The sequence below is a fragment of the Drosophila montana genome, unplaced genomic scaffold (genome assembly GCF_035044405.1).
Source record: "Drosophila montana isolate Dmon_TW-CO22-7 unplaced genomic scaffold, ASM3504440v1 contig_3833_1, whole genome shotgun sequence".
NCBI classification, from domain to species: Eukaryota; Metazoa; Arthropoda; class Insecta; order Diptera; family Drosophilidae; genus Drosophila; species Drosophila montana.
This window is the reverse complement of record NW_026998704.1, coordinates 3,228,131-3,252,661: the sequence shown is the minus strand read 5'-3', so window position 1 is coordinate 3,252,661 and position 24,531 is coordinate 3,228,131. Positions and strand designations below refer to the sequence as shown.

The 24,531-nt window shown below is 37.9% G+C and overlaps 1 protein-coding gene across 6 annotated transcripts in view; it reads right to left on the bottom strand.

Annotated features, from left to right (window-relative positions):
* side-VIII (sidestep VIII) overlaps positions 1-19,629 on the bottom strand; it is a 73,800-nt gene extending 54,171 nt beyond the window's left edge. For 4 of the 6 annotated variants that reach the window (XM_064695828.1, XM_064695826.1, XM_064695822.1 and 1 more), the window contains exons 1-3: positions 19,239-19,629; positions 12,235-12,666; positions 8,359-8,379 (exon numbers count right to left, since the gene is read on the bottom strand). In XM_064695828.1, the coding sequence (XP_064551898.1) occupies positions 8,359-8,379; positions 12,235-12,373 (160 nt within the window). In that variant the 5' untranslated portion in view covers positions 12,374-12,666; positions 19,239-19,629. The remainder of the gene's footprint in view (positions 1-8,358; positions 8,380-12,234; positions 12,667-19,238) is intronic. The other 2 variants (XM_064695827.1, XM_064695823.1) reach the window with 1 other exon arrangement.
* Between the last annotated feature and the right edge of the window lie 4,902 nt (positions 19,630-24,531).

Sequence of the window (24,531 nt, the reverse complement as noted above, 5' to 3'; positions counted from 1 at the left end):
CTATTGGGAATTCCAGAGAATTCGCCGTGTTTGTTGCGTCTTATCGTTTGCTCCATTGATTGGCAAATATTTCAATTATTTTTTCATTTTGTCAATAAATTGTGGCGGGCGATCGTTGCCACCGAAATTTCTGTCGATTTGGCAAAACATTTATAAATCTCATCCAACAAATTTAAGCAAAATGCGTGCGTTATTTATGGGCGACGCATTTTTTTGCGCCCTAGTAAAATTGTCAAGCGTCTGACACACATTTTCCAGCGGCGGGTGGTTTGAAACGGGCAAAAAGTAAAATATAATAAAAAATGTAAATAAAATCATAAATTTATTAAAATGCAGTAGCAGCGCGCAGTAGATCCCAGTGCAAAGTCAAAATACATTTTCATGTCCGTGCAATGGAATTTACATGCAAATTTAAAAAACCAGAGCGCTACACATTGCTCTCTGTGTGTGTCCGCGTGTGTGTGTGTGTGTGTGAGTGAGTGGTATGAGTGTGTGGCATATTTGACATATAGCCGAGTCGGTTTTACAACGTCATTTCTGGTTCTGTTGAAATATTAAAATGGATGGCACACAAATGCATATGGCTGTGGAAAACTCAAACAACAACAACGAATGAAAGGAAACTATGAAAAATACATATTTTTAGCGCTGACAAATATTTGCTTAATCGATTTATTATTTGTTGCACAATTTCATAATGAACCGGCATTAATAATGCCTCGCCAGGCTTAATGTGCGCTCAGAAATGCATGACCAAAACACACACACATTTGTATACATAGATAGAGACACCCACGCAAAAATTAACTTACTTTTAATTTGAGAATAAATAATGGAATTTTTTGGTTTTGTTAAACCATGAGAAAAATTGTATTAATTTTATAAAATTAAAATTAACTAGTTTGCATCAACAGTTGAAAGTATATTCAATTATATATATGTATATATTTTACATATTAGCCATATTTCCTAGAAAATAGATTGAACATTAAATCAACAACAATAAATGTGAATAATGAAAGCTAAATATTTTATATTTTTTAAGAAGTCGCGTCATATAAAAACTTTTCCGCGTACGTTGCCACCCAGCTTTTTTATTTAACTTGAGCCTTTTTTGATGTATGTTACAATTATAAGGTTTACACATGCATAGCATTACTAGCTGTTCAATTTAAAAAAAAAATAACTAAAAAAAAATTTAGATATTTTTATAGATTCTTTGTCATCGATATATTTTCATATTTCTATTATTATAAGAGATAAATAAAGAGCCTCCTATTACGTCTTTATTTTTTTTTAAAATGATTTAATTTAATGTAAGTCCCCACATGGTCAACACTGTTACATCGATATTTTCTTGAATTTATAAGAATTATTATTCTCCGTAATATATATATTTTTGCATATGAAATCATCCCGTTAAGACCAAATTGACTAAAGGTGTTCGTCTTGTTATGATCCGGAGTGCAGCCAATCAAAAGGCCAACAAAACCCAACATTTGCCACTCAGCACAGTTAAGTACCAAACAAACTTGGCTTGCAGTCCAGTTACTTACAGGGCTCCAGTGGAAGCAGCAGGACTGCTCACGCCTTGTTGCTCTGTTGGTTGTACCTAAAGCCAGAGTCTGGCAGGCGGATGGGTGACCGGGCGAGCACTGGGAGCAGAGGCTCTCTCTGGGGCTGAGGAGCGTTTGCCTGCTACGCCTCTTTTGTTTAGCTTTGATTTAACATTTTGTACGTTTACTTTACAGTTTAACAGGCGGCAAACGCACGACATGCTTCGGGCTCGCCCACACGGAGAGACGCCGCTCCGCCTCCGCATCCGTCTCTGCCTCTGCCTTTGTCCGTGCCTGTGCGTTTGGCCCTGCATTTTTATACACTTTCACGTTGGCAATTTCATTTGGTACGGGTCGCTGTGGGAGTTCACGCTGAAATGTGCTTTTAGTTTTTGCTTTTCTTTTGCCCATTTTGTGTGCGCACTTGCCCCTTTATAATGTCCTGTGTCCCGTGTCCTGTGTCCTGTGTCCTGTGTCCCGGGCAAAATAGTGCGCCGTAAAAGTGCGCGAAACTCGACTAGTACTGGAACTCGAACTAATGCTGAGAGCTGGAAATGGCGACGGAGTCAGAGATGGAGCGGTAGCTCTAGCTGCTGTCCCATGTGGACGGCGAGTTGACAACTTTTTTGCTGTCGTCGCCGCCGCCAACGTCGCTGTTTTTAGTTCTACTTGTTTAAGTGTAGTTGGTTTTAGTTGCTGCGAAATGTTGATTTTTTTTTTTCGTTTTTGTATTTTATTTTTTATAGTATTTTTTTCCTTGTTCCAGAAGTTAAATGTTTCTACGTCGCTGATGCGCAACCGGGCGGCACAAATGCGAAATGGCTACAAACAATTTGAAGCAATAAAATAAAGAGTGCATGCAAAGGGTGGGTGGGAGTTAGGACGGGAGGGTTCGCGCTACTACAACTACAATTGCAACGACAACGACAACTACAACTACGACTACAACTACAACAGCAACTAAGTACAACGACAACTACATTGAGGACTACAACACAGGCAAATGCCACAATATCTGGCAAGCGAAATAAAAGCGAAATTTAATTGTAAAATTGTTATTGTACTTTGAAGTGCCTGCTGGTTGCTGTCGGGGCGAGGGGCGGTTGGCGGGTGCCGTGTGGCCGTTGGTCCAAGTGCCACAGCGCTGCGCTTTTCGAGTGGTGCGTTGTGTCACACATTGCCCACTCGCAGCAGGAACAGCACCACCCAGAAGCAACGCCCGCCAGCGCTGAGGCTAACCGCGCTGCTAATTGCCAGTCGGACCACGCCAGCCCGGCTAGCCAGCCAGGACTCGAACAATGGCATCTCCTCGAGCTGTTTTCGGTGCAAGTTAATCAAACTTTACGCTGCGGGCAATGTGCAGGCAGCTCAAGAGCACATAATAACGATTTTAATGATGCCCTACGTCAAATAGTTGAGTTGCAGGTGTAGCAATATACAGGCGGGCTTATAAGTAGGTCATTTAAGCTTCAATCAAAAGGACAACACTTTAACCTCATGTGTCCAACTATCTCTCAAAACCAATATACCTCAAGCTACTCTACTGCAAATACAGTGGAGTACAGAAATGAGCGCTGCCATTGTAAAATCTTTGCCTTCTGCTCTGTGGCAACAATTACATGTTTAATTAAGTTTTTGTTATGACAAGCAGAGAAAAGCGTTTCTCGCCCATTCTCTTCTCTAATTAAAAAAGTGCACAACAGTGTATAGGGTCTCCGAAAAGTGTGAGCAGAAGAAGCAATTGAGAGGCGAATGAACTGCTGCGTCTGAAGCATGCAACATGCATTCGTAACGCCCGAATGTATGCAACACAGTTGCTCTGGCAATGCTCCGGCTGCCACATCGAAGTCAGGAGCAGAGAAACTAGCGCCAGTGTGTCGGTCAGTTAGTCAATGTCAAAATTTAATTTGGATTTTGTATGCAAATGGCCTTAAATGTTGCATAACAAGCGAAAAGCCCAACACACACAGCAAGCAAATTGTTACATATGTGAGTGTCTGCGTGTGTGTGTGTGTGTGTGTGTGTGTGTGCTTGGCTTACTGCTTGGGTGACATATGAAATTGCAAGCTACGATTGTCATTTGCAGACACAGACACAGACGCAGAACTTTGGCGCCGCATCCTGGAGCTTTTCCCTTTAAGCCCTTAAGGTGTTGCTCCGCACACAGGACCTTTCTCTGCCTCCAAATGTCTGTCTGTGTCCAAGTTAAATGCATTTGTCGAGCTGCTAACGACTTAACATTTATGATTAGTGCGCTGGCTAATTGGTAGGCTCAAACTTGGGGCTTTAACTGCACTAATTGGCAATGTGTAACAGGGCTTAGTGACTGATTCAATCGGATCTTATGTTATCAACGATTTTCTCAATCCCTCTCTCTCTCGCTCTCATAATACATATGTATTAGCAAAAGTGTAAAAGTTTTTTGATATAATACAAATATATAAATCTATACATTTTTAATATTGATTGCAAAACTCAGTTTATTGTAATCGTTTTTTTGTCATCATTTCATCTTAAATTGATATCGATTATAATAAATGTAATAAACGTATCCTTTTTTTTTAAAAAGCTGGACAATTTAAACGGTGTGTGAGAGTTGTGTGTGTAAACAGTTTTTGCCAATTTAATTCGTTAAATATAAAATATTAAATGATTTATTTCAATCAGCTTAGCTTTTTTAAGCTCAATAACAAGCTGCTTATTAGATAAAAGATAATTGTTTTAATATTTCAAATTGAAATTTATAAAAGTTAGCATTAGTTGTTTATATCAATCATTTAAATTAATTAATAACAAAATAAACGTTAAGAAAGAACTTTTTAAATGTTATAGAAATGTGCGATCATTTCTGCGCGATATTGAGCCTTGATGCATTTGCATATTGATGGAATTCGGTCTAAAATTTAAGTCCATAAACAAATGTTAATCTTTAAGATAATTCAAAATCAGACTAAACTTTTAATTTGTTCAAAATATATGTATATCCACAGCCCATATAGCTATGCAATCACTGTTGGTCAGTTCGGGCTCAACTGTTGCGTTGGTGTGCGAAAATACTTATGCATTCATCTGTTTATAAAGTCAGTAGCCAGTCTGAGTATGCAAATCCGCAGAGAGAGCAGCGAGAAGTGCTAGAGATTAATAGAAAACTTTTGCATTTTTTTCACACAGCCAAAATGAATTCAAACTTTGCGTTTAAGAGATTTTGATTTTTTTGGGGCAACAAACTTTAAGAGAACTTTGGACTCCTTAGCATACGCAACGAGACAGGGCATGCACGTAAGCATATTGGGGCCTGCAGGTAAAAGGCCGCAACTGTTTATTTATTTATTTATCATGCGGCCGACACTAAAATGTAACTAAAAACACAAAATTCGACGCCTGCCTGCCTGACGTCTACACATGCATGGAGGCCAGGTCAGATGAGGGGGTGGGCAGAATTTAGGAGGTAAATTCTGATTCGGAGTCCTTCGTCGAGTTGACGTTGACGCTCCTTTGATATATTATGCACGCTTGAGGGCGGCAACAAATAATCAAGTATCAAATTCCACACGGAATGCTAACGAAAACACACAAAACGATTTTTTGTGCCCAGGTCACAGGGGAGCATCAGATCGGGTCAGGAATGGGATTTGTTAAGGCTTGTGTATATTTGTGTGCGTGTGTGTGTGTGTGTATGTGCCTTCCTTGGCCTAAGCTGCCAGCCAAATGAGGCAAGACACAGGCCGCAAAAGCCTCACAAATTTGGAGGGCTGCAAAAACAAAGCCAACTCATCAGAGTTTGTCTCCAGCTCAGGTGGAGTCTCGTCCTGTACGGCTGTGGTCTGAGTTTATGGCGCGTGCGACAAATGAACAAAATGCCAAGAGTACAGACAATCTGCCTAGGCCACATGGCAACATCTTCCAACCAGCCCAACTTGCTTGTCTGAGCTGCTGGCTTTGTCAAGTAAATCGTCACGCAGAGCGTAAGGCAGGCAAAAATGCCTAAGCCGATTAACAAAGCATAATAGTTGCCAGTTGGCAACTGGCAACTGCTTTACTCTCACAGCCAAACCGACAATAAACTCTGTATAGTGCTGGAACGGAGTTCGGGCATAGGGCAATCGAACCGAGGGAATGGTCAGCAGCAGACTCAACAAAGTTGTTTGATTTTTCTTGTTGACTTTATGTGAATCCAGCTTGACACACACCCACATATACTCTGAGCTATGCCCGCTTGTTGGTTCTGTTGGGTATTAGAAGTTTGTTATTAAGTTTGCAGTGTGCAACTGATAAACATTTTCCAGCTGAGCTTGGCCACACAAATTTCCAAAAGATAAGTTTATCATTTTGGACAATTTTATTAAAGCTTCGATCTTAAACTTCCTGACCAAAATACACACCAATTACACAGTTATCAGCAAAATTTTATAACGTTTCTTATTAACGTATTTAAGATAGGAAAAATTTCAGAATATAAGAGCAAAAATTGAGTTTCTTTTTGCCTAGTTTTTTGTCAAGTTTCTTGCTTGTTATTTTAGTAAGTCGATGTGCAATAACTGAAAAACATAAAATTTTTTGTTGGGCTATAAAGAAACTAAACTTTAATAAATTGTCAATATATTATAATATAATCAAAATGTATCTATTCGCAAATCTTTTTGTTCGGGGTAAATATTTTTGACTAAAATATTTTGCTTAAGCCTATATGAAAACCCATTCACACAATGATTCCAAATTAAAATGTTCAAAAAAAACTTTGTATATATTCTGAACAAGAGTATTTCAACTTCGATAAATTTGATGTGTCTCTTTAATTGTCAGTGCTGTTTGTTGTTGTCATTTGGCTTTTGTGTGATAGCATTTGGACATTCGGCTGCTGGAATTTGCGTAGAAAATCTCATAAGTCAAACATGAATTCCCATGCAAAAATGTTTTGTCATTTCGCTTGGCCGCTGTCGCTGCCGCTGCCTCTGTCTCTGCATCGGTTGGGGCTTTATTTTCCTGGTATTTGTATTATTTCTTTTCTGGCCGTGATTTATTAGGGCCTACTTTCATTTCTTGTGCGCCGTTCTGCTTCTTTTTTTTTCGGTTGCGGTTCGCTAAGCTTTATTTGTTCATTAGTGAGTCTGTTTAAGGCGCGGCGGCGGCTACTTTCCAAAATTGCGTTGAAAATATTATTGCATATGCATATGGAACTGAAAGGATATTAAATTGTTGGCTGTTTAAATACCATTTGAAGAGATATTTATAGGCAGCGCGCTGAACTCTTTAACCGTCTGGCAATCAGTCAGCTCGAGTGGCTATAAGAAATGAACTCATCTCGACTGTCAGGCTTAATGAGCGCAAATAAATTCAAGTAGGCTTAAATTTTCCACTTTTTTGCCCTGCCAATTGGGCACTTTTCCCACGCCTCGTTCACAGTTCTTGGCCACACAGCCACAGAAATTCATATACAAAAATAATACAAGAGACAAACAGTGCAAAAAGCGCTATGAATAACAAAAACACGAAGAGAGAAAAGGCAGAGTGGCAGAGAAATAAGAGATAGAATGAGACAAGCAAAAAATATGTATAAGAACCGCAAATCTGAAACTAAGGCAAATGAATTCTATTTAACATTTGGGTAAAATTTCAATTTTTATTTTTTTATTTTACATTCGCCAATGAGAAATATAGAAATGAACGATAGACTGCGGAGGGCGTGGTCGAATTGTGGCTGCCTTTTTGTGACGTACGCGCCGTCTACTTAGGAAAATGATAAATGTCCTTGTAAAGCCATGAAATGAATAAGTATGAGGAGTGCCAGAACTCTGGCCGTGCCCCTTGGTATTTGGGCCAGCCAAGGCAAACAAGGACAATGTCCCCTGCAAACAGCAAGAAATCACAACAACATGCGGCAGCCGGCGTCAACTGCGTTTCAAGTGGAATGGCCAGGCCGGAAGGCTGCCAGCTATCAGCTTGGGCCCTAAGTAGGCTACTCGGAGCACCAAGAGCCAAAAGCACATGCAGACAGTTGGCCTCAAGTGTGTGTGTGCGGCATGTGTATATGTGCGCCTCTCGCAAGAAAAACGTTGACAAACTCAAGTCGCAGCGGCGACTTTTCCTTGCCGTTGTCATTCAACGCGCTGTCAGCTGATTTTTTCTGCTTTCTGCTTACAGGAAACTTGCCCCAAAAATGCCGCCCCACTGGCAGCGACTTAAGCAGCGCAGGCATTTTTGCCATTCAAGTCGAATTCGTGGCGAAAGTTTTTGGCTAGCAGCGAAAACTACACGCACAGGGAGGGAGAGAGATAAAACTGAATGGAAGTGAGAGAGAAAGTGGGGGTAGATAGCGGGCGGCAGCGGCACTCCGGGGCTGCCCATTGTTGCCCGTCACTTTTGACCGGCAGAAAGTTGTGTTGGGGATCCTTTCCAGCAAGTCGGTTCGATTTCATGTCGAAGCTTTTGGCTTTTGCTTTTGATATCTTTCATTACTACGCTGATTTTTGTTTTGGGGTTTTACCAGCGCTTTCCTTTCGGCTTCTTGGCTTTGGGTGTGTGTGTGTGTGTGGTGGGCGTGGTGGGCGTGGTAACAGCTGCTGTTGTTGTTGCTGCTGTCGTTATTGTTGCGGCATCCATTATTTGGTCTGGTCAATTTTGTGTGCAAATTGTTTGGGTGGTGTCCAAACATCAATAATATTTTGATGTCCATGGCGTACACAAAATTGTTGTTAAATGTTTGAAAATTGTTTTTGGGTTTTTGTGGTCTTAAAATAGGCTTAACATGTGTGCTAAGCTCGGGCATTTTACCCATTGATAAAACAACAAACAGAAAACTTACCAGCCAACAGATTTAGCAAGGCTGTAAAAACAAAAGGAAAAAAAATAAATTAAATACAAATGAAAAAAAACTGTAACTTATAAGTTAAAATATTAAAAAAATAATGGTCATAATAAAATAATAAATAAATGCATATTAAAATAAATACATATTAAACCATTGCTTAACAAAAATTTTTTTCTAAATGCTAAACACCCATTTACAAAGATAATTTAGGAGAACTTTAAGGAAAATATTTCATATAGTATGTTTTAGACATACTTTACTACATTTTTTTAAATTCTCACAAATATTACATCAAAAGAATGTTATTTAAACTCAGCAAAAGTTTTATTTTTTCATCCATTTCCGTAAAGTATCATTGAAAATTCTCTTTATTTGCATTCGAATTCAAAATAGTTTCTTTCTTTAATCAAATTCCGCAACTAGGCACGAATTCCTTACATATATGTATGTATTTCTTTGAGCGCAGACATGTTTTATTTGATTCTGAAATCTTGAAAATTTACCATTAAATCCTCAAAAACTTTTGCACAGCCGAGCCGCTTAGCAAACAACTTGGCGCTTTGGCAAGTGCATCTTATGGTGCAATAGTATGATATCTATATCCAATGGATATGTATGGAGAGCAGCAGGCCAAGTTTACAGCGGCAGCAGCAGAAACTTAACTCATCAGAAATGCGTCTAAATAAGCATTTATAAAGCTGCGCTGCGGCAACAAATGGCAAACTTTTAGCTCAAACAGACAACAACAAATTGAGCGAACGCCCAGCAGAGAAACCAAATATAATTCGAAAGTTGTTGCCCAAAATTCTGAGTACGCTGTTTTCATAGAAATGCGATAAATACGACGACGAGCGGGCAAAGGATGTGGTTTTGTATGAGGCATAGCGGTTTTTCGGCCGGCAGTTAACTTGGAAAACATTGAAATGCCGAAGTGAAAAGTTTGTGTGCCAGCGCCAACAACAACAAAATTCAATTGAAAACACATAAAGTCTAAATTTATTAAATCCCTCATCCCCGCTCGCCCGTCCCGTTACACCCTTGCAACATGCGTATAAGCTTATGCCCCTGAAGTGTTTTCGACTATTTCCAACTTTAGCACTAAAACTATAACATTGCCCAAGCTGCTGGAACAATATGCAGCCCAGCTGTAGGCGTTGCTCCTCCAATTGGACGATTGCAGGCTGCGGCTGTCGTTTGACTTCAGTCAAGTGGATGTGGCTGTGCTGTGGCGCAAGTGGTGGACGAGAGTGGTTTGGCCCGAAGTTGTCTGGCCTCTAATTTAGTTGCCAGCTGCCCACGCGCCGTATGAGAAATATATATTCCCATATAACTCATACGTCATGTTGCACGGTCAAGTGAGCGAACACAGTTGAGGCATGTTTATGTAAATACTTGCGAATCTCTTTATCCGCATTCTCAGCCTGCCAGCCTGTGTATTCATTTAGTAAGTAAATCATACGCATTGTGGTCCCAGGTACATGTACATACTTCCGTTGTATATTATTTGTAAGTGTTTAATGTTTAAATTTTGCTTTTTGTAATAGACATATTATATTAACTTCCTGATTAGTCGCACCACAATGCGCAATTAGCGGTGCGTCAAGGTGGCTTCGCTTTCTTTTTGTTGCGATCCATAAACTTGGCGAACTTTGTTTATATGGCTGCCCAATGGTCGTGCTTATTGTTCAATTTGCTTGCCAAGTTTTCGATGGCTAAAAAAAGTGAAGACTAACACAAACTTTGCAAAGTTTCCTTGCAACACAAAAATATGGTGCGTCCTTCGGCATTCCGTTCGTCTCTTGCTCCTGCTTGGCTTATTTATTAGCAACATATTATTATTTGGCTTGCAAGTGGGCGAAAGTGATGGCCATCGAAAGTTTTGGTGGCTGACCAGCTGGCGAGTGATCTCGGCCCCTCCAAGCAATAACTCAGGCAAACAGAATAACAAGCCCTAAAAGCCATTGAATTGCTTTGCCAGCAGCTGCTGCTGACCATTAACAGCCGTGCAAAGTAAGTTTTCTTGCCTTTTGTTTTGCTTATTTCGCCAGCTTCTTCTTTTTTTTTTTATTTTTTATTCTTCGCTCGAATGGAAGGGGAGTATTAGACGATTACAAAGAGCTTGGCACATTTGGCTGCCGTAAGACGGGGAAGTTTTGCAGCCATCAAAATCAATTTCACATAATTTAAACTGTATTAAATTTACACGCAAACTTTGTCAAAATAAACCAGAAATTTCATTTATTCAATAACGCAGCGACAGAAACGCTGCTTTGACAGCCACAAAGGCGTACGCGTATTCACACACAATAAACTTTATGTTGATTGAATAAAAGTTGCACACACACACACACTCACACACACACGCCTTCGCGCATATATAGACTGGCTTAACGGCAGCCAAACTTTTCACTTCAAATTAAATTTCACACACACAAACACAGAGACAAGGGCGCAAAGTGGAAAAAGTGGAGCAACATTTGCCGCCAGGCGCAATCAATTTTTTGGCAGCACACCGAAAAAACCAAGGCAGCAGCTGCAGTCGAAAGTATATGACTTTGGTATACCCTGTTACAAAAATATAAAGTTATTTAAAAATATATGAATTTATCATTCGTTTATTTAACCATTCGTATTTGGGGCATATTCACCAATTGCATACCTTAAATACACTTTCAAGCACACATAGAGCTCCATATTTCCAGACTCCTTTATTATACATATATGTTAAATATTCGTTATTTATTTACGTATGCAAATCGGATTTTATCGATTTAAAGGGGCGCAAAGTTGCAGGGACCTATAAACCATTTTTACTGCCATTGGCTTTCATTGTAAGCCTAATTATGTACACTTTATGGCTGCTGGAGCGCGGTATTCTACCTTTGTGAAAAGTGCGCTACTTATAATATGATTTAAATTATTTCTGGTGATCTCATTGCTATATGTATGTGTGAACTATAAATATTTATTCCCAGCCTGCGAAAACATGTAAAAATTGAAATTTCAATAATTATTTAAATTCAACAAAAATACAACAAAAATAGCCCAAGTTCATCGCTTATATAAAAAGATATTCCATAAGCGATTGTATAAGCTATGTCTGATGATCTGATATGACTTTGGGAATAAATAAAGTAAAGTATAAAAGTAATAACTGATTGGGGATCAACGCATAGCACAATTGTTCAATTTTAACTAAATACGTCTGTATGAAACTTTTTTGTTATCCGGTCGGACTCAAACTCACAGGTTCTTCATGAAAATTTATTTGAAACGCATTTACCACTTTCACAAAATCTACTCCTCCTTGTGTGTGAATAGGAATTCTTTTTCAGGTTTAATTTATGAATTTAAAATGACGTGGAGCTTAAAATATTACGGGTAGATCTGAGTTTACAAGGGTATTTTCAATGGGTGGAACATTAACGTCATACTTTTAGGCAATAGAACTTGGACCGAGCAAAGCCGGGAAATATATTGCCTAGTATATCTAATATATTAATAAATTTTTTTGTAACGTTGGCGCTAAACTTTGATATGCAGTCTTCAGCAATATGTAATCAATTAAATAAGAATTCTTCCCAACAAAAAATATCTGTTAGGATTTTAACAACCAATACATATAAGAAGAATCTTAAAATACGTTTAATGGTATACAAAAAATATAACCTGCTTCTTTATTAAGCAAACACTGTGAAAAAATTAGAGGATAATATTATTTAAATTTTTACCTGTAATACCAAAATTTTATTCATTTGTCTTTATACTAAGCCTTTAAGCAATACTACCCTTTTTCAAAAGGAAGTAAAGGGTATTTTGTATAAGATTCAATAAAAGATCTTAAAAAGAGTTGCAAATTAGTCAACTTACCGTTCTCCTCTTCAATATTTCGTGTCATTGTCGTTGAAGAGCTGACGCGGGCACGTGTTGCTGCCGCTGCATGTCCGTTGAACGCGGGCAGGACGAGGCACAGCAGCAAGGACAATAGGCAGCTGACAGCCAGACACATGGTTGCCTTGCTCTTTGATTGTGCTTGTGTGTGTGTGTGTGTGCTAGGTGCTACAGTATGGCTATAGAGGAGCCTCAGTCTGAAATGCGACTGCCGTTGCTGCTGCTCGCTTATGCCAATGGCAATACGTCGGGCAGTTTTCGTTGCCTACTTTCGGGCTCTACTGGAATTCACACACGCACACCACAATCATTTGTTGCTGTTGTTGTTGTTAACTGGGCTTATTTGTGCATATATTGATTTGATTTAATTTGACATTTTTATTTACGTCCATTTACAAATTTTCGTGGAGGCTGCAAAAAAGAGATGTGGTGGGATCGAGGGTCAGCAAATTATTGGCATGTCAATAAATAAAATATATTGTAGTGCTATATTTTTGGAAAATTGCTATTGCAATTTAGTGAATATGTTGTTGTCGTTGTTGAAATTTATTTAATTGCCTTTATTTTTGGTTTGCCAAAATTTGTAAGCAGATTTACTGCACTTTCCCACACATATACCCACGCATTCGCACACACAGACTCACACTGGGAACTGAATTTTACGAATTTGATTGGGTTAATTTGTTTGTTTTTATATTTATATCGTTTATGTGTGTGTGTTATTTATGTGGCTGAAATCGTTAATTTATGTTCTCCGTTGTTGTGTTGCGAGCAAATTCACAAATTATGCAAAATTGTATGATTTTGTTTTAAAAAGGTTTTTATTTACGATTTATTTATTTGCATCATGGTAAAAAGTCACTCGAAATTAGAGCGTAATTTATTGATGCACAAGTGAAACTGTAATTGATTCTATACCAACGAACAAATGGAAAATATTATAACGATGGGAAATATTTGATTCAATATTTTAAATAAAGAATTATTGATTGGCCCAGCATACGGCTTATTTTTTGTTAATTAAATAAATGCTAAGCATTTTACTTTATTATTATTGAATGTTAAGCAAATAAAATGTGCTACAGTATTTGCAGTCCATTGAAAATTGTTTGCTTTTCAATATATTTTATATAAGCGAATCGACAAATTTGCTAAAATATGCGTGCTAAACCTATTAGATAAAATTCCAGTTTGCAAATAAAATAAATTATTTAAACAAATATATAAAAAACAATATGCTTATGGAAATAAAATGTATCTAAGGAAGTCCAAATGCTCGGTAGAGTATTTATTTTGTAGTCTGGCAACTAAAAACTTATAACCTACTATTTATCTCATTCGTATACTATGGTATATTTTAAATTGAAGATAGATTAAAGATAAAAGTGTCTTATAATATCTAAAATAAATAATTATCTTTTGCTGACACTCAAGCAAATAAATACCTAAAACAGGTTCCAAGGAACATAACCAGCCGCATCAGGAACTTTCTTATGTGCATCTGAGCATATACCAATACATTTGGCCTAGACAGCAACAAATCAAACCGCAAGCGCCTCGTCAAGCAGCAACACGTACAAAATGCCTACCGCACCTCAATATTTTACAACATATTGCACTCACACTGAAGCGGTTTTAATTAAAGTATATTTATAACTTGGGTCCAGGTCGGCGGTGGCACGCGAGCGAAAGAGAGAGCTAGGGGGGAATTGTGGGAAATCATTTAAAATGCCGCTTGCGTACATATTTGTTATAATTTATGGTGCCCATATAAATGACTAACAACACACGAGGCACTCGGTACAAGGAACAAGGACTAACTGGGAACTGGAAACTGGCAACATGCTGGGGCGCAAAAGGACGAATCAAGGAAAGTTGAGCAGGGCCAAAAGAATGGCAAAACATGTGCCCAAGTATGCGCGCGTGTAGATCTTTAAAAGGAGCGCAAGAAAGCGCACAGAACGTGCCAGCATCAAAGTTCAATATGACGAAGCTGGCGAAGATGACGACGACGACACTGCAAAAGTAATGCCAAAGACCTAACGAGTGCAAATTTCTCTTTAAACTTGGCGTTTGTTTTTTGCGCTCGCAATGCTTTTACTTTTACGTAGCAAAAACTCAATAAACGATAAACAGGAAAACGGAAATCGGAAACTGTATACGTTCATGTTTGTAGTCTACACGGACACACACACACAGACAGCGCCGCCATTTTGCGCGACATTCGAGGCAGTTCGACGTGCTTTTATGATATATTGACTTGCTGTGTTTTATCGGCCACGTCGCCATAGCTGGCAATGCTTTTACCCTCGGCGCACTAATTTTATTTTGCCGCTGTTGACAAACTCGCCCCATTTCAGCTTGTATTTGTATTCCTTGCTCTATTTTCATTTTTTTTTTTTGTATGGTCTCAGCAGAGCAGATCATAAATAAAATTTTATTAAACTATGCGACTGTGAATGCGAATGTGACTCTGGCTGTGGCAACCGCAACTGTCAGCCAAGAGCTGAGAGTCGAGCGCATCGAAAACTGTTCGCGTTTAATACAATTTTTGCAACTGGCGCATAATAAATCTATATACGTTTATTTATCATACGCCCCGCTGCCAGATTGCCCCGTTTTCGTTCGACGCGGCCTAAATGGATTTCCATTCCAATGGATTAAAATAAAAATAATATTTAAAATAAAACAACCAGTCGTTAAGCGATTAATGTAAATATTTTTGGAAATCTATCATAAAAATATCTATGCAGAAAATATGCAGATGCATTTTTATTCAAATTGAAGCCAAATATTGGCAAAAAGTGCCAAAACAGGCGACATTTATAAATCTGTTTTTTTTTTTAAAAAAGTGTTCGGCAATAAAATTTTAGAAAGTTTTCTGATAAATAAAGGAAAACCATGTCAAACATTTGGTCACTTTTGGATGACAAATTTTATTCAATTTAGAAAACCATAAAATCTTTGAATAACATATGAGGCGACAACTGCAAATAAGAAATAAAATATATAAAACAAATAGAACTTGTTGGTGTTAATTGATGTTTAATGGAATATGTATAATAAAGAATTACGCCAGAAGCTTTGGCACGGCAATTACTTTTCGAGATGCAAGAAGTTCCTCATATGCATAGCAAATTGAGATGGGTACGGCGTGGATACTTAAAATAAAGAATTCCGCCAGAAGCAAGAGGGGGAAATGGCAATGAAGTAATGATCGAGATGAAAGAAGAGCTAGACTGTTCCTGATAATGCATAGCAATTAGAGTTGGGTGTGGAGTAGATCGCTTAAGCAAAATTGACAAGAGCAGGCACAAAATGCTCACAGATTTTACATTGGGTAAATAGTAATAAGATGCGTAGAAAAACCTTAACATTTTTGAAATAATGTTCAATAAAGGCTAAAGGGAAGGCGTGTCATCCTACAACAAATATTTACAAGACCTCACATAACAAATACACCCCAATTATGTAAAATTTTCCATTTGGAAAGTAAAGCTCTCAGCAGGGCACGTACGATCAGCTCTCAAAAACCTTAATATACACACTCGAGTCAATAAGAAAAATAACACTTGATTTTATAATGTTTGAAAAAAATTAATTATTGCCCAAAAGCGGGCAGATCTTAAATTAAAATAATAATTATGTTAAAAGTAAAAATAAATTATTGTGACAAACTCAAATACTATTAATATTTCATTAAATATTACATACATATACATTCTAGGTATCATTTTTATCTTTGAGTGGCTAAATACTACCACTTATAAGGAATTTAATTTCCTTCTAAGCGTAAGGATACCCTACAGCTTCATCACGTGTCCCAACGAAAGAGATCTTATAATTTTGGCTATCTATCATCCATCGTTAGAAAAATATTTTAATTTGCTATAAGAAAGTGTAGTCGTAATGCAAAAAAAACCCATAAAAAATCAATGCCCTACTGATAATGTATGTTGAAAATGCAAACAAAATTAAAAATGCGATATTGCATCAGAAATCTGTTTATTTAAAAACTTGTTGCCTCATACTGGCTTAAAGATAGAGAAAAAACCTTTTGCAACTTTAGCTAATATGGGTTCGAGATGTTGTCCACATAACGTGGCGTATACGTAACCTGGCTGCGTAAAGTACGTTGTGCCAGTTTGCTCGATCGACGTGCACTTCAATTTACAAACATGCCAAGCACTGTGTATGCAAGTTTGTGTATGTGTGAGTGTAAGTGTGTGTGTGTGTGTGTGTATGTGGATGTGTATTTTCCTGCTGCAGATGCTGAAAAGTGTGTCGACGTTTTTCCATTTCCGTCGTTGTTGTTCTTGTTGCAATCTAATGTAATGAAGTGTGTTTGCATTAAAATGCAATTTGAAGTGCAAAGTTACAATATTATTATGGCGTACCTTACAGGTATGTGTATGCGAGTGCTGCATGTGTGTGCTATATGTGTGTGTATGTGTGCACAAAAGAGCCCTTTGGCTTAGCCCTGAGCTATGCTGCTCGTACCAGCCCCAAGTGCCAGGCGTCAGAGTCGGCGCCATTTTTTTTTTCATACTTTTTGCGGTTTATGTGCGCTAAGTGAGCCTATAAAAATCCATGCATGGCTGCCTCTGCCTTTGCCTCTGCCTCTGCCTCTGCTCTGGCTGTTTGCTATGTGTGTTCAAGTACATTTTTATGAATACTAAAATTCCCAAAGAGCATCAGCAGTGGCTGTGGCAGCAATCAGAGCGTTCAACACTTGGCATCATCATCGTATGCAGCTGTTGTTGCTGCTAATTCAGTTGTGTACTTTGGCGGAGGACGCGAAGGCAACGCACATTTGCATGCCAGGACATGTCAGGACATTGCTTAACACTTTACCGCCCCCAGTTTGGCGTGTGACCTTGCCACACTCTAAGCACGATCTGGCAACATTGGCTGGTCATTTGATATGCTTAAGCCACAGACACATGCAAATTGCAATTGAATGCAATTGTCGTCCGCTGCCTGCTCTAGCTACGTGTTCGGTTACGGATTCGGTTTGGGTTTCGGTTACCCACTGGCCGCAATATAAATTGCATGTTAAAATACATTTCAATACGCAATTTATTCACTATGTTTGGCCATTCTCAAATGCGCGCTCGGCCCATCCATTAAATGTGTCATGCACTGTGCTGCATTGTGGTCTCTTGTGTCCATCGGTTGCATACAATTGTTTGCCGTACTATAATTAATCGTGTCGAAAATGGTTTTAGTTGTATTTTAATAATTCATTATTGTTTCTGCCTGAGGCTAATTGGCAAGTGCAAGTGGAAACGCATTAAGCGCGCGATTGCTCTTGCGACATAATTGCCACAAAGTGAATTTTAATTTGCACGTACTTTATTAAATAATTTTGGCGACAATAAGGTAATAAAAGTCTGACTCGAAACTATGCTAAATCTTTCGCTAGTTTTTATATACAAATTATCACTTGTAATTATCACTACAAGAAACATCAACCTAACGAAAATATTAAACTAATTTAAATACACAAATAGAACTCAATAGGATGAAAGATGCCGCTTTCCGAACTAATAAAAACAATGTTTTCAAGTGACAGATAAAGTAAGTATGTATGTAAGTAGGTATATATATACATATATATATATTTATTTAATATATTTATAATTAAATGCCTCTTTTCTGTTAAAATTACTTCAATTAAACCCCTTACTTTTGTATGATAATATGCCAATTTTTAATTGAAAATCATAAATATTAACAATACTCACATGCAAAAAATATTTTTTTTTTGATATGTCACAGCATCTACCAAAAAGTAGATATTTAATTTTGTATGCTATCAAAATTTTTAATTTTATTTAATATTTTTTTTATCTATTTAAGTTCATTTTCATGTTTTATTTTAACAATTTTATGTATTATTTACTGCAGAAAAAAGTTTTCTTTATTTACATTATTTATTATAATTTCATTTTATTGTTGTTGAATATTATAATAAACTAAATTATATACATATATTAATATAATTAAAAGTATTATATATTTTTCAAAAAAATATAAAATAAATGACAAGCATACATACAAAAAATGCCCTTTTTATTATTTTGTTTATTTCTTTGCGTAATTCATGCGGTTCTATTTTAACCATTTTCAATCTGGACAACCTCCATTATCCATTTCCTCTAGTAGCACAATCTTAATCATTTTATCTCCCATTTATCTGCTGCGGCTGCCTTTTGTCGCATTCAAGTACCTTTAAATCGCTGTGTGTAATGAAATTACACGCACACTTCAACAATTTAGCAATTGAACAAATGTGCATCACTCAACACTTTCAGTGCTTGACATTTTTCTATTTGATTATAGTTCATATTTGTTATGTGGATTTCAATGCCAGCAATTTAGCACTTGAGCTATGAAATTTGATAACACTCGAGAAGAGAAGACCCTGACTAGCGCACAGCAATGCATGTTGCATAAGAAATACCCTATAAATACTGGACACGTTCAATAGAATTCACAACAATAACAAATATTGCACAATTTGTATGGGGAGCAACAACAAAGGCTTGCAAAAACTATTTCAACTAAAGCTAACAAAATAAAATCTTTTTTGAAAGAGCAGTACAGAAAATCGTTTTTTTGTGCCGGCTTACACACACACCCCCATGCACACACACGCACATCGACATTCATGCTAACTGGGAAGTAATCCAAACGACGCCGTTGCCGAGATTCGCTTTTTTCAGTGATTTTCTGCTCGGTGGCATTCGCAGTGTTTTCCATGAAAATGATTTTCATTGAGAACGAGGCGACAACGACGTCAGAGCGTGGGAGGGTCGCACTCAGATCGTATTGGATCGGCTGGGAAAGTGCCCCAACGACAGACGTCGCACGAAAGTCGACAAACGTTGATTTGTAAATTTAACAACGACAACAACGATAACGACAACTGTGACAATGACAACAAATTGGTTGTCGCTTACAACAAATCGACTGCTTACATTTTGCCAGCTAGTTAAGTGTAAAGTATAGGCGGCACACGCGACAATAAACGCACCAAAAGAAACGTTCAAAAATCGCGACACGTTTTAAGTTTTGGAATTCGGCTCTTTTATGGGCTTCTCTTTTAGAGTTTTTTTTTTATGTATTTTGATTTCAAGTGTAATCAACGCGTCGTATGCGCAATTTCGACAGACACATTTTGATGCGTTTCACATCTCAAAGAATTAATGAAACACTCGCCAACTTTGCAATTCTTTACATATTTTATACTAATATTATTTCTTGTGCCCAGCTGCACGCAACGGTACGCACTACACGAAACTCGAAACGGAAACGGGTTGCGCCAAAGTAATCGAAAATCCCGTTAGTCTCGACCGTACCCGCGGGATCGCAAACTCTCACTGAAACGATTTTTAGGGTATACACAGAGCAGAACGAACGAGAAAAGTGCCCACAGCCGAAACGACGACAGCATCCCGAGCAGCGCATCCGAATGCCACAATTGAGCCGCCAATGAGCGAGGCGAGCGAGAGAGCGAAATTGCCGACGCGCGAGCCGAGCGCAGCAGCCAATTTGCTGTTTGCTGGATGCTGCTAACATGCTGTTAACTGCCGCCCTGTTAACTCAGCAGCCGTAGGGAAATAATTTATAGCAAGCTTTGCAGCGCTCATAACAGACAACAAGTACTCAAAATATGGCAAGTTATGGGAAACCCTTATTATAATGTATATATTATCTTAATAGATATTGTGAAAAATGTAAATACTCAAATAAAAGCATGTATTTCATATTTTATAGCAAGCTCTCAGCTTGTTTACATTTCTCTAAAGCCATCGGCATCGTGTGCTCTCTCACTCTCACTCTCACGCAGCGCTTGCTCTCTGCACGAGAGAGTCTAACGCAGATTGTTCTAAAACTCAGCTGTGTTCTGTGCTAAAAATGTTAATGTGAGTTAAATGTTACTGCGAAACATTGAATATATGTCTTTAATAAATAGTTAACGTATTTACTTATAAGGTTTTTATATACAAAAATATATAATAAACTTTTTGACCTAACATATTCTTTAAACTCAAAAGGTGCGGTTTAGCGTTAATGTATAAGCTAAAAATATAACTATAATGCTCATATTAACGTTGCACTCATTTTTAAATTATCTACAAAAATAATTTCCATTGTATTAAGCATGTTGTTTTTATTTAGGTATTATCATCGACACCCACACATCAATCAAATGCACACCTGTTGCCCATTTGGCGTTGCCTGCCTGTCAATCAATGCAGGTGCGCTTGAAATGGTGAAAATACAACAACAGGCAATGTAAAGAGAGAAAAACAAAAATATAGCCAAATAGTTGTTAAGCAAACATTTATGCGAATCGAATAGTATATACCTTTATTGTGTCTTTTATTTAATTATAACTATAAAACAAAATAACTAAATAAATAAGTAATATATAAAAGTATTTACCCTAGCACAATAAATAATTTATTAAGCTAAAAATTGTGAAAAAACTAACAGAGAGCTGTAATTTATCGCTAGACAGCCTCTCTGCGTTTAACAGAGCTCTGCTCTTTAGAAGGAGCGCGCCAGCTTTGTTTATGCAAAACTGTGTCAAATTCGGCGAAACAATGTAAAGCTTTTTTATGGCTCACCATAGAGGTGTAAAGAAATGTTAAGAGCCAGCCGTTAAGTAGGCCACATAAGTCAGCTGTAAGCCAAATACCACCAGGGACTGACGGCAGCTAAGCAGCAGTAATTAGCCACATTATAAAAGAATTTTATATTTTTGCAACTTTAAGGCCAAAATAGTAAGCACATCTTTAAGTCGCTTTGCAGCTGGCAACAGCGACAAATGTTGGTCAGCTGTTTTTTATCAGCTCATAAACATGGCGTACAAGTTCATTTCGGCGTTAAAAGCGTGTTCTTGCCTGACCGCCATGTGTTGGTGTGCGCTTTCCTGCATGTGTGCGTGTGTGTCTGTGTACGTTTTACAGCTGCAGCACAGACACACACGCACACAACTGCTGTCATTTTTAATAGCAAACACAACACCAGCGACTTTTGCGCATGAAATAACACCAACTAAATGTACGATATAGTACTAAGTAGCCTCGTCCAAGCCCAAACGGAGCAAGCACAATGGGAGCAATACGGAAACAACTTTGAATTTATGCTTTCCAAAAAAGAAAACGTGTTCAGATTTTAAATGTCAAGCTTAAAAAAAAATAGTTCAGCATGCCTTACTTTTATTAAACGGAAATTTAACAGATCTGATTTCTATTACTTTTCTTTGATTCGTCTTGCTCTAAATATAGGAATTTCCCCAGTTGTGATATATATAACAAGATATGATAAGCAGATAGCATAATAACATGTTGTAGTGCATGTTAAACTTTGGGAGTTTTTCAAAAGTCGTCCCAATCGAATTCTATTTGTTCCACTGTGCGCGTGTCTTTGTTGTAGTAACGAAAGTGTTTTTGTGTAGTGTACCAGCCGCACACGCAACATGCGTGGTCTGCTCACAACCTGCGTCTCTGCTGCTTCTGCCTCTTCCTTAACTGCTGATGCTGCTCTATGTGTATGAGTGTGTTGGCTAGCTAGTGAAATATGACAAAAACCATGCTTCAGTTCTTTTTTTTTATGCTTTTTTGTTATTATTGTAGCTGCTGTTGCTGTTGTTGCTGTTTTTTGTCAGCGTTTCTAATAGCTAAAGTCAAAGGGTGTAGGGGGACGGAGAGAAAGGCGCATTCCTCGAACAACGAACTAGCAGTGCTCGAAAGGAGTCGCCGTTATTGTTGTAGTGTGTGACTGGATGTGTGTCTGTGTGTGTGCAATAGCAATAAAAATATATTTTACAAACTGCTGCCAACAGTTCGCGACCCTTGCAAAGCATGAAAACTGCTTAGGTTTTGCTTCTCGCCCCAACCGCCACCATATTGTAGTAGAAGTTGTTGTTGTTATTGTTGTTGCTTGTTTGCTTTTTATGAAATATGTAGAGCAGCTAACAACCCAGCATACACACACACACACACACACACACATGCAAAACAAGTTCGCAACATCAAATTATTGGAAAACCCGAGAAGTTTTCTGGACTTTTTTTTTCAGTGCACATGAAAAAATATTTAAAAATCTCAACAAAAAGGATAAAAATAAATAAAACCGAAGAAAAACTGTGCAAAAGTTAGCAAGCCAACAACAATGTATTTCTTGTGAGGGGGGACTCGCTCAGATATTATACATATGTATGTGCGCGTATTTGTGTGTGCTTGAATGGGATGAATATGGATTGTGTTATTGTTGTTGTCGCTGTTGGCACTAAAACGCGTTTTGCTTAACGCGCTCGAATCGCTTTCCTTTTGTTTGTGTCAACCATAACGATTTTCTTTTCAATTTAGTTTTACTGCGTATTTTGTTCTAATTTTATTGCGTGTATTAAAATTTCCTTTTTGTTTTTTGTTGCTCTTGTGCCGGGTGGGCTGCATTCCGATACGCAATTGGCAGCTGGTAACTGGCGTTGAGTTTGGGACTATATGGAGTGCTCTTAACACACAATTTCAAAGCACGCACACCCACACACGCGTATGATAATATATATAATATTCTTTTATGATATTTATAGCTCTGACATTTTGCTTAGCAGGCAGGCGATTTATATATCCTAACCCCAGTCCAGCGCTCGTTTGTCGATTTTCAGCCATACATATTTATGACTGGGCAACTCTTTGCCGCATTTTTCATAGCATTGTTTTAGTTTTCATTTCATTTCATATTTTTTCCATTTCATTTATTTTTTTGGTTTTTTTTTGTGATTCTTTTGTTGCATTTTTATGTGTTTTTTGTGATGTTTGTGGCTGTTTACTGCCCCATAGATACACAGTTATTGAATGGCCTGTCATATTGTGGCAACTTTTTATATGCCCCAACACGTTTCGATGGGTTTTATTGGCGGGTTATTTTGAATAAACTAATACACTGCACATTTTATTCGCTTCTATCTATGACTAGAACGTGTAAAATACATATTTCAGGAAATAGGAGCACGGATTTTTGTTCAACTACATTTGCAATGTAATCTTTTTGTTTAGGCATAAAAGGCTTGAAATGAATTAATATAAATAAAATGCTATATTTTTTAATCAACAGAAATTGAGCGCCAGTCATGTTAAGTCGATTGATTTAATAAAGAGAAAAAAAATAAAAGTCCGAATTAAGTCAACACATTTTTAAAATATTTCCTATTCAATTAAGATGAGAAATGTAAGATTAAATTGTACTGAATGCATGATTCAAAGGGATTGTTTATTGTTATGAAAGCGCAAAAATCTATTATTTTCAGATGGAAAGCATGAAGATTTTTCATTTTTCATACATTATACAACCTACTACATTATTTGCAATTGCATAAGTTTGAAAAGTACAGAATTATACATAAACATAACAACTGACAATTGTTCTTGGCATTTAATTCAGCTCAAAGGGGACACAGTTTGAAACGAGGCAAATGGCAGTAACAGGTGTCTGGCCATCCGGCCATGAAACCCACTAGCAGTTGGCCGAGTCGAGAGTTGGCAATGTTGGCAAAATGCTTGTCGGCCATTTTGACATCTCTTGAGACCTCATAAGGAGGATGTAAGTAAAATGCATCGTAATTAAAAGACCGAGTGGGAGAGCTACGCTTTGACTATGACTTCAGCTCGAAGGATCCACAAGCTGCAAACAGGGCGTCGATTTAATTTTAATTTACTTAGCACTGGAAATGCGCATATTTAAAGGCAACAGGCAGCAGACACATGCTTTGCACTGTTCAATTTAACTTGCTTCCTTTTAGTTTTATTTTTAAAAATTAATTTCAAGTGCAATGCCGCCCGAAATCTTTAGTCGACAGCTCGGTAAACAAAAAGCACGTCGGCTGAGAGGGGGCCATAAGTATGCGGCGGCTGTGGCAGAGGATGGAAAACATTTGCGTGCATGTTGCCAGTTAATTATTGAGCAACGAGCACGTACAGCAGCCAGAGTGTAAGTGTGTGTCCGTGTTGAGTGTGTGAGTGTGAAAGAGAGAGAGAGAGAGAGACAGAGAGAGAGAGATGGGTTGTGTCTGTTTGCATGTGTCTATGTTTAACTTAATTAGTGCTTCTATGTGCTGCATTTTGTGGTCCGCATTTAACACAGCGACCGCCAAAGCCGACAACAGACGCCACTGTCGCAGTTGGCGTCGACGTCGACGTCGACGTCGGTTTGGGCCACACAACTGTCCGTTCGTCCGTCTGTTGCTTCCAGTTAAATTTA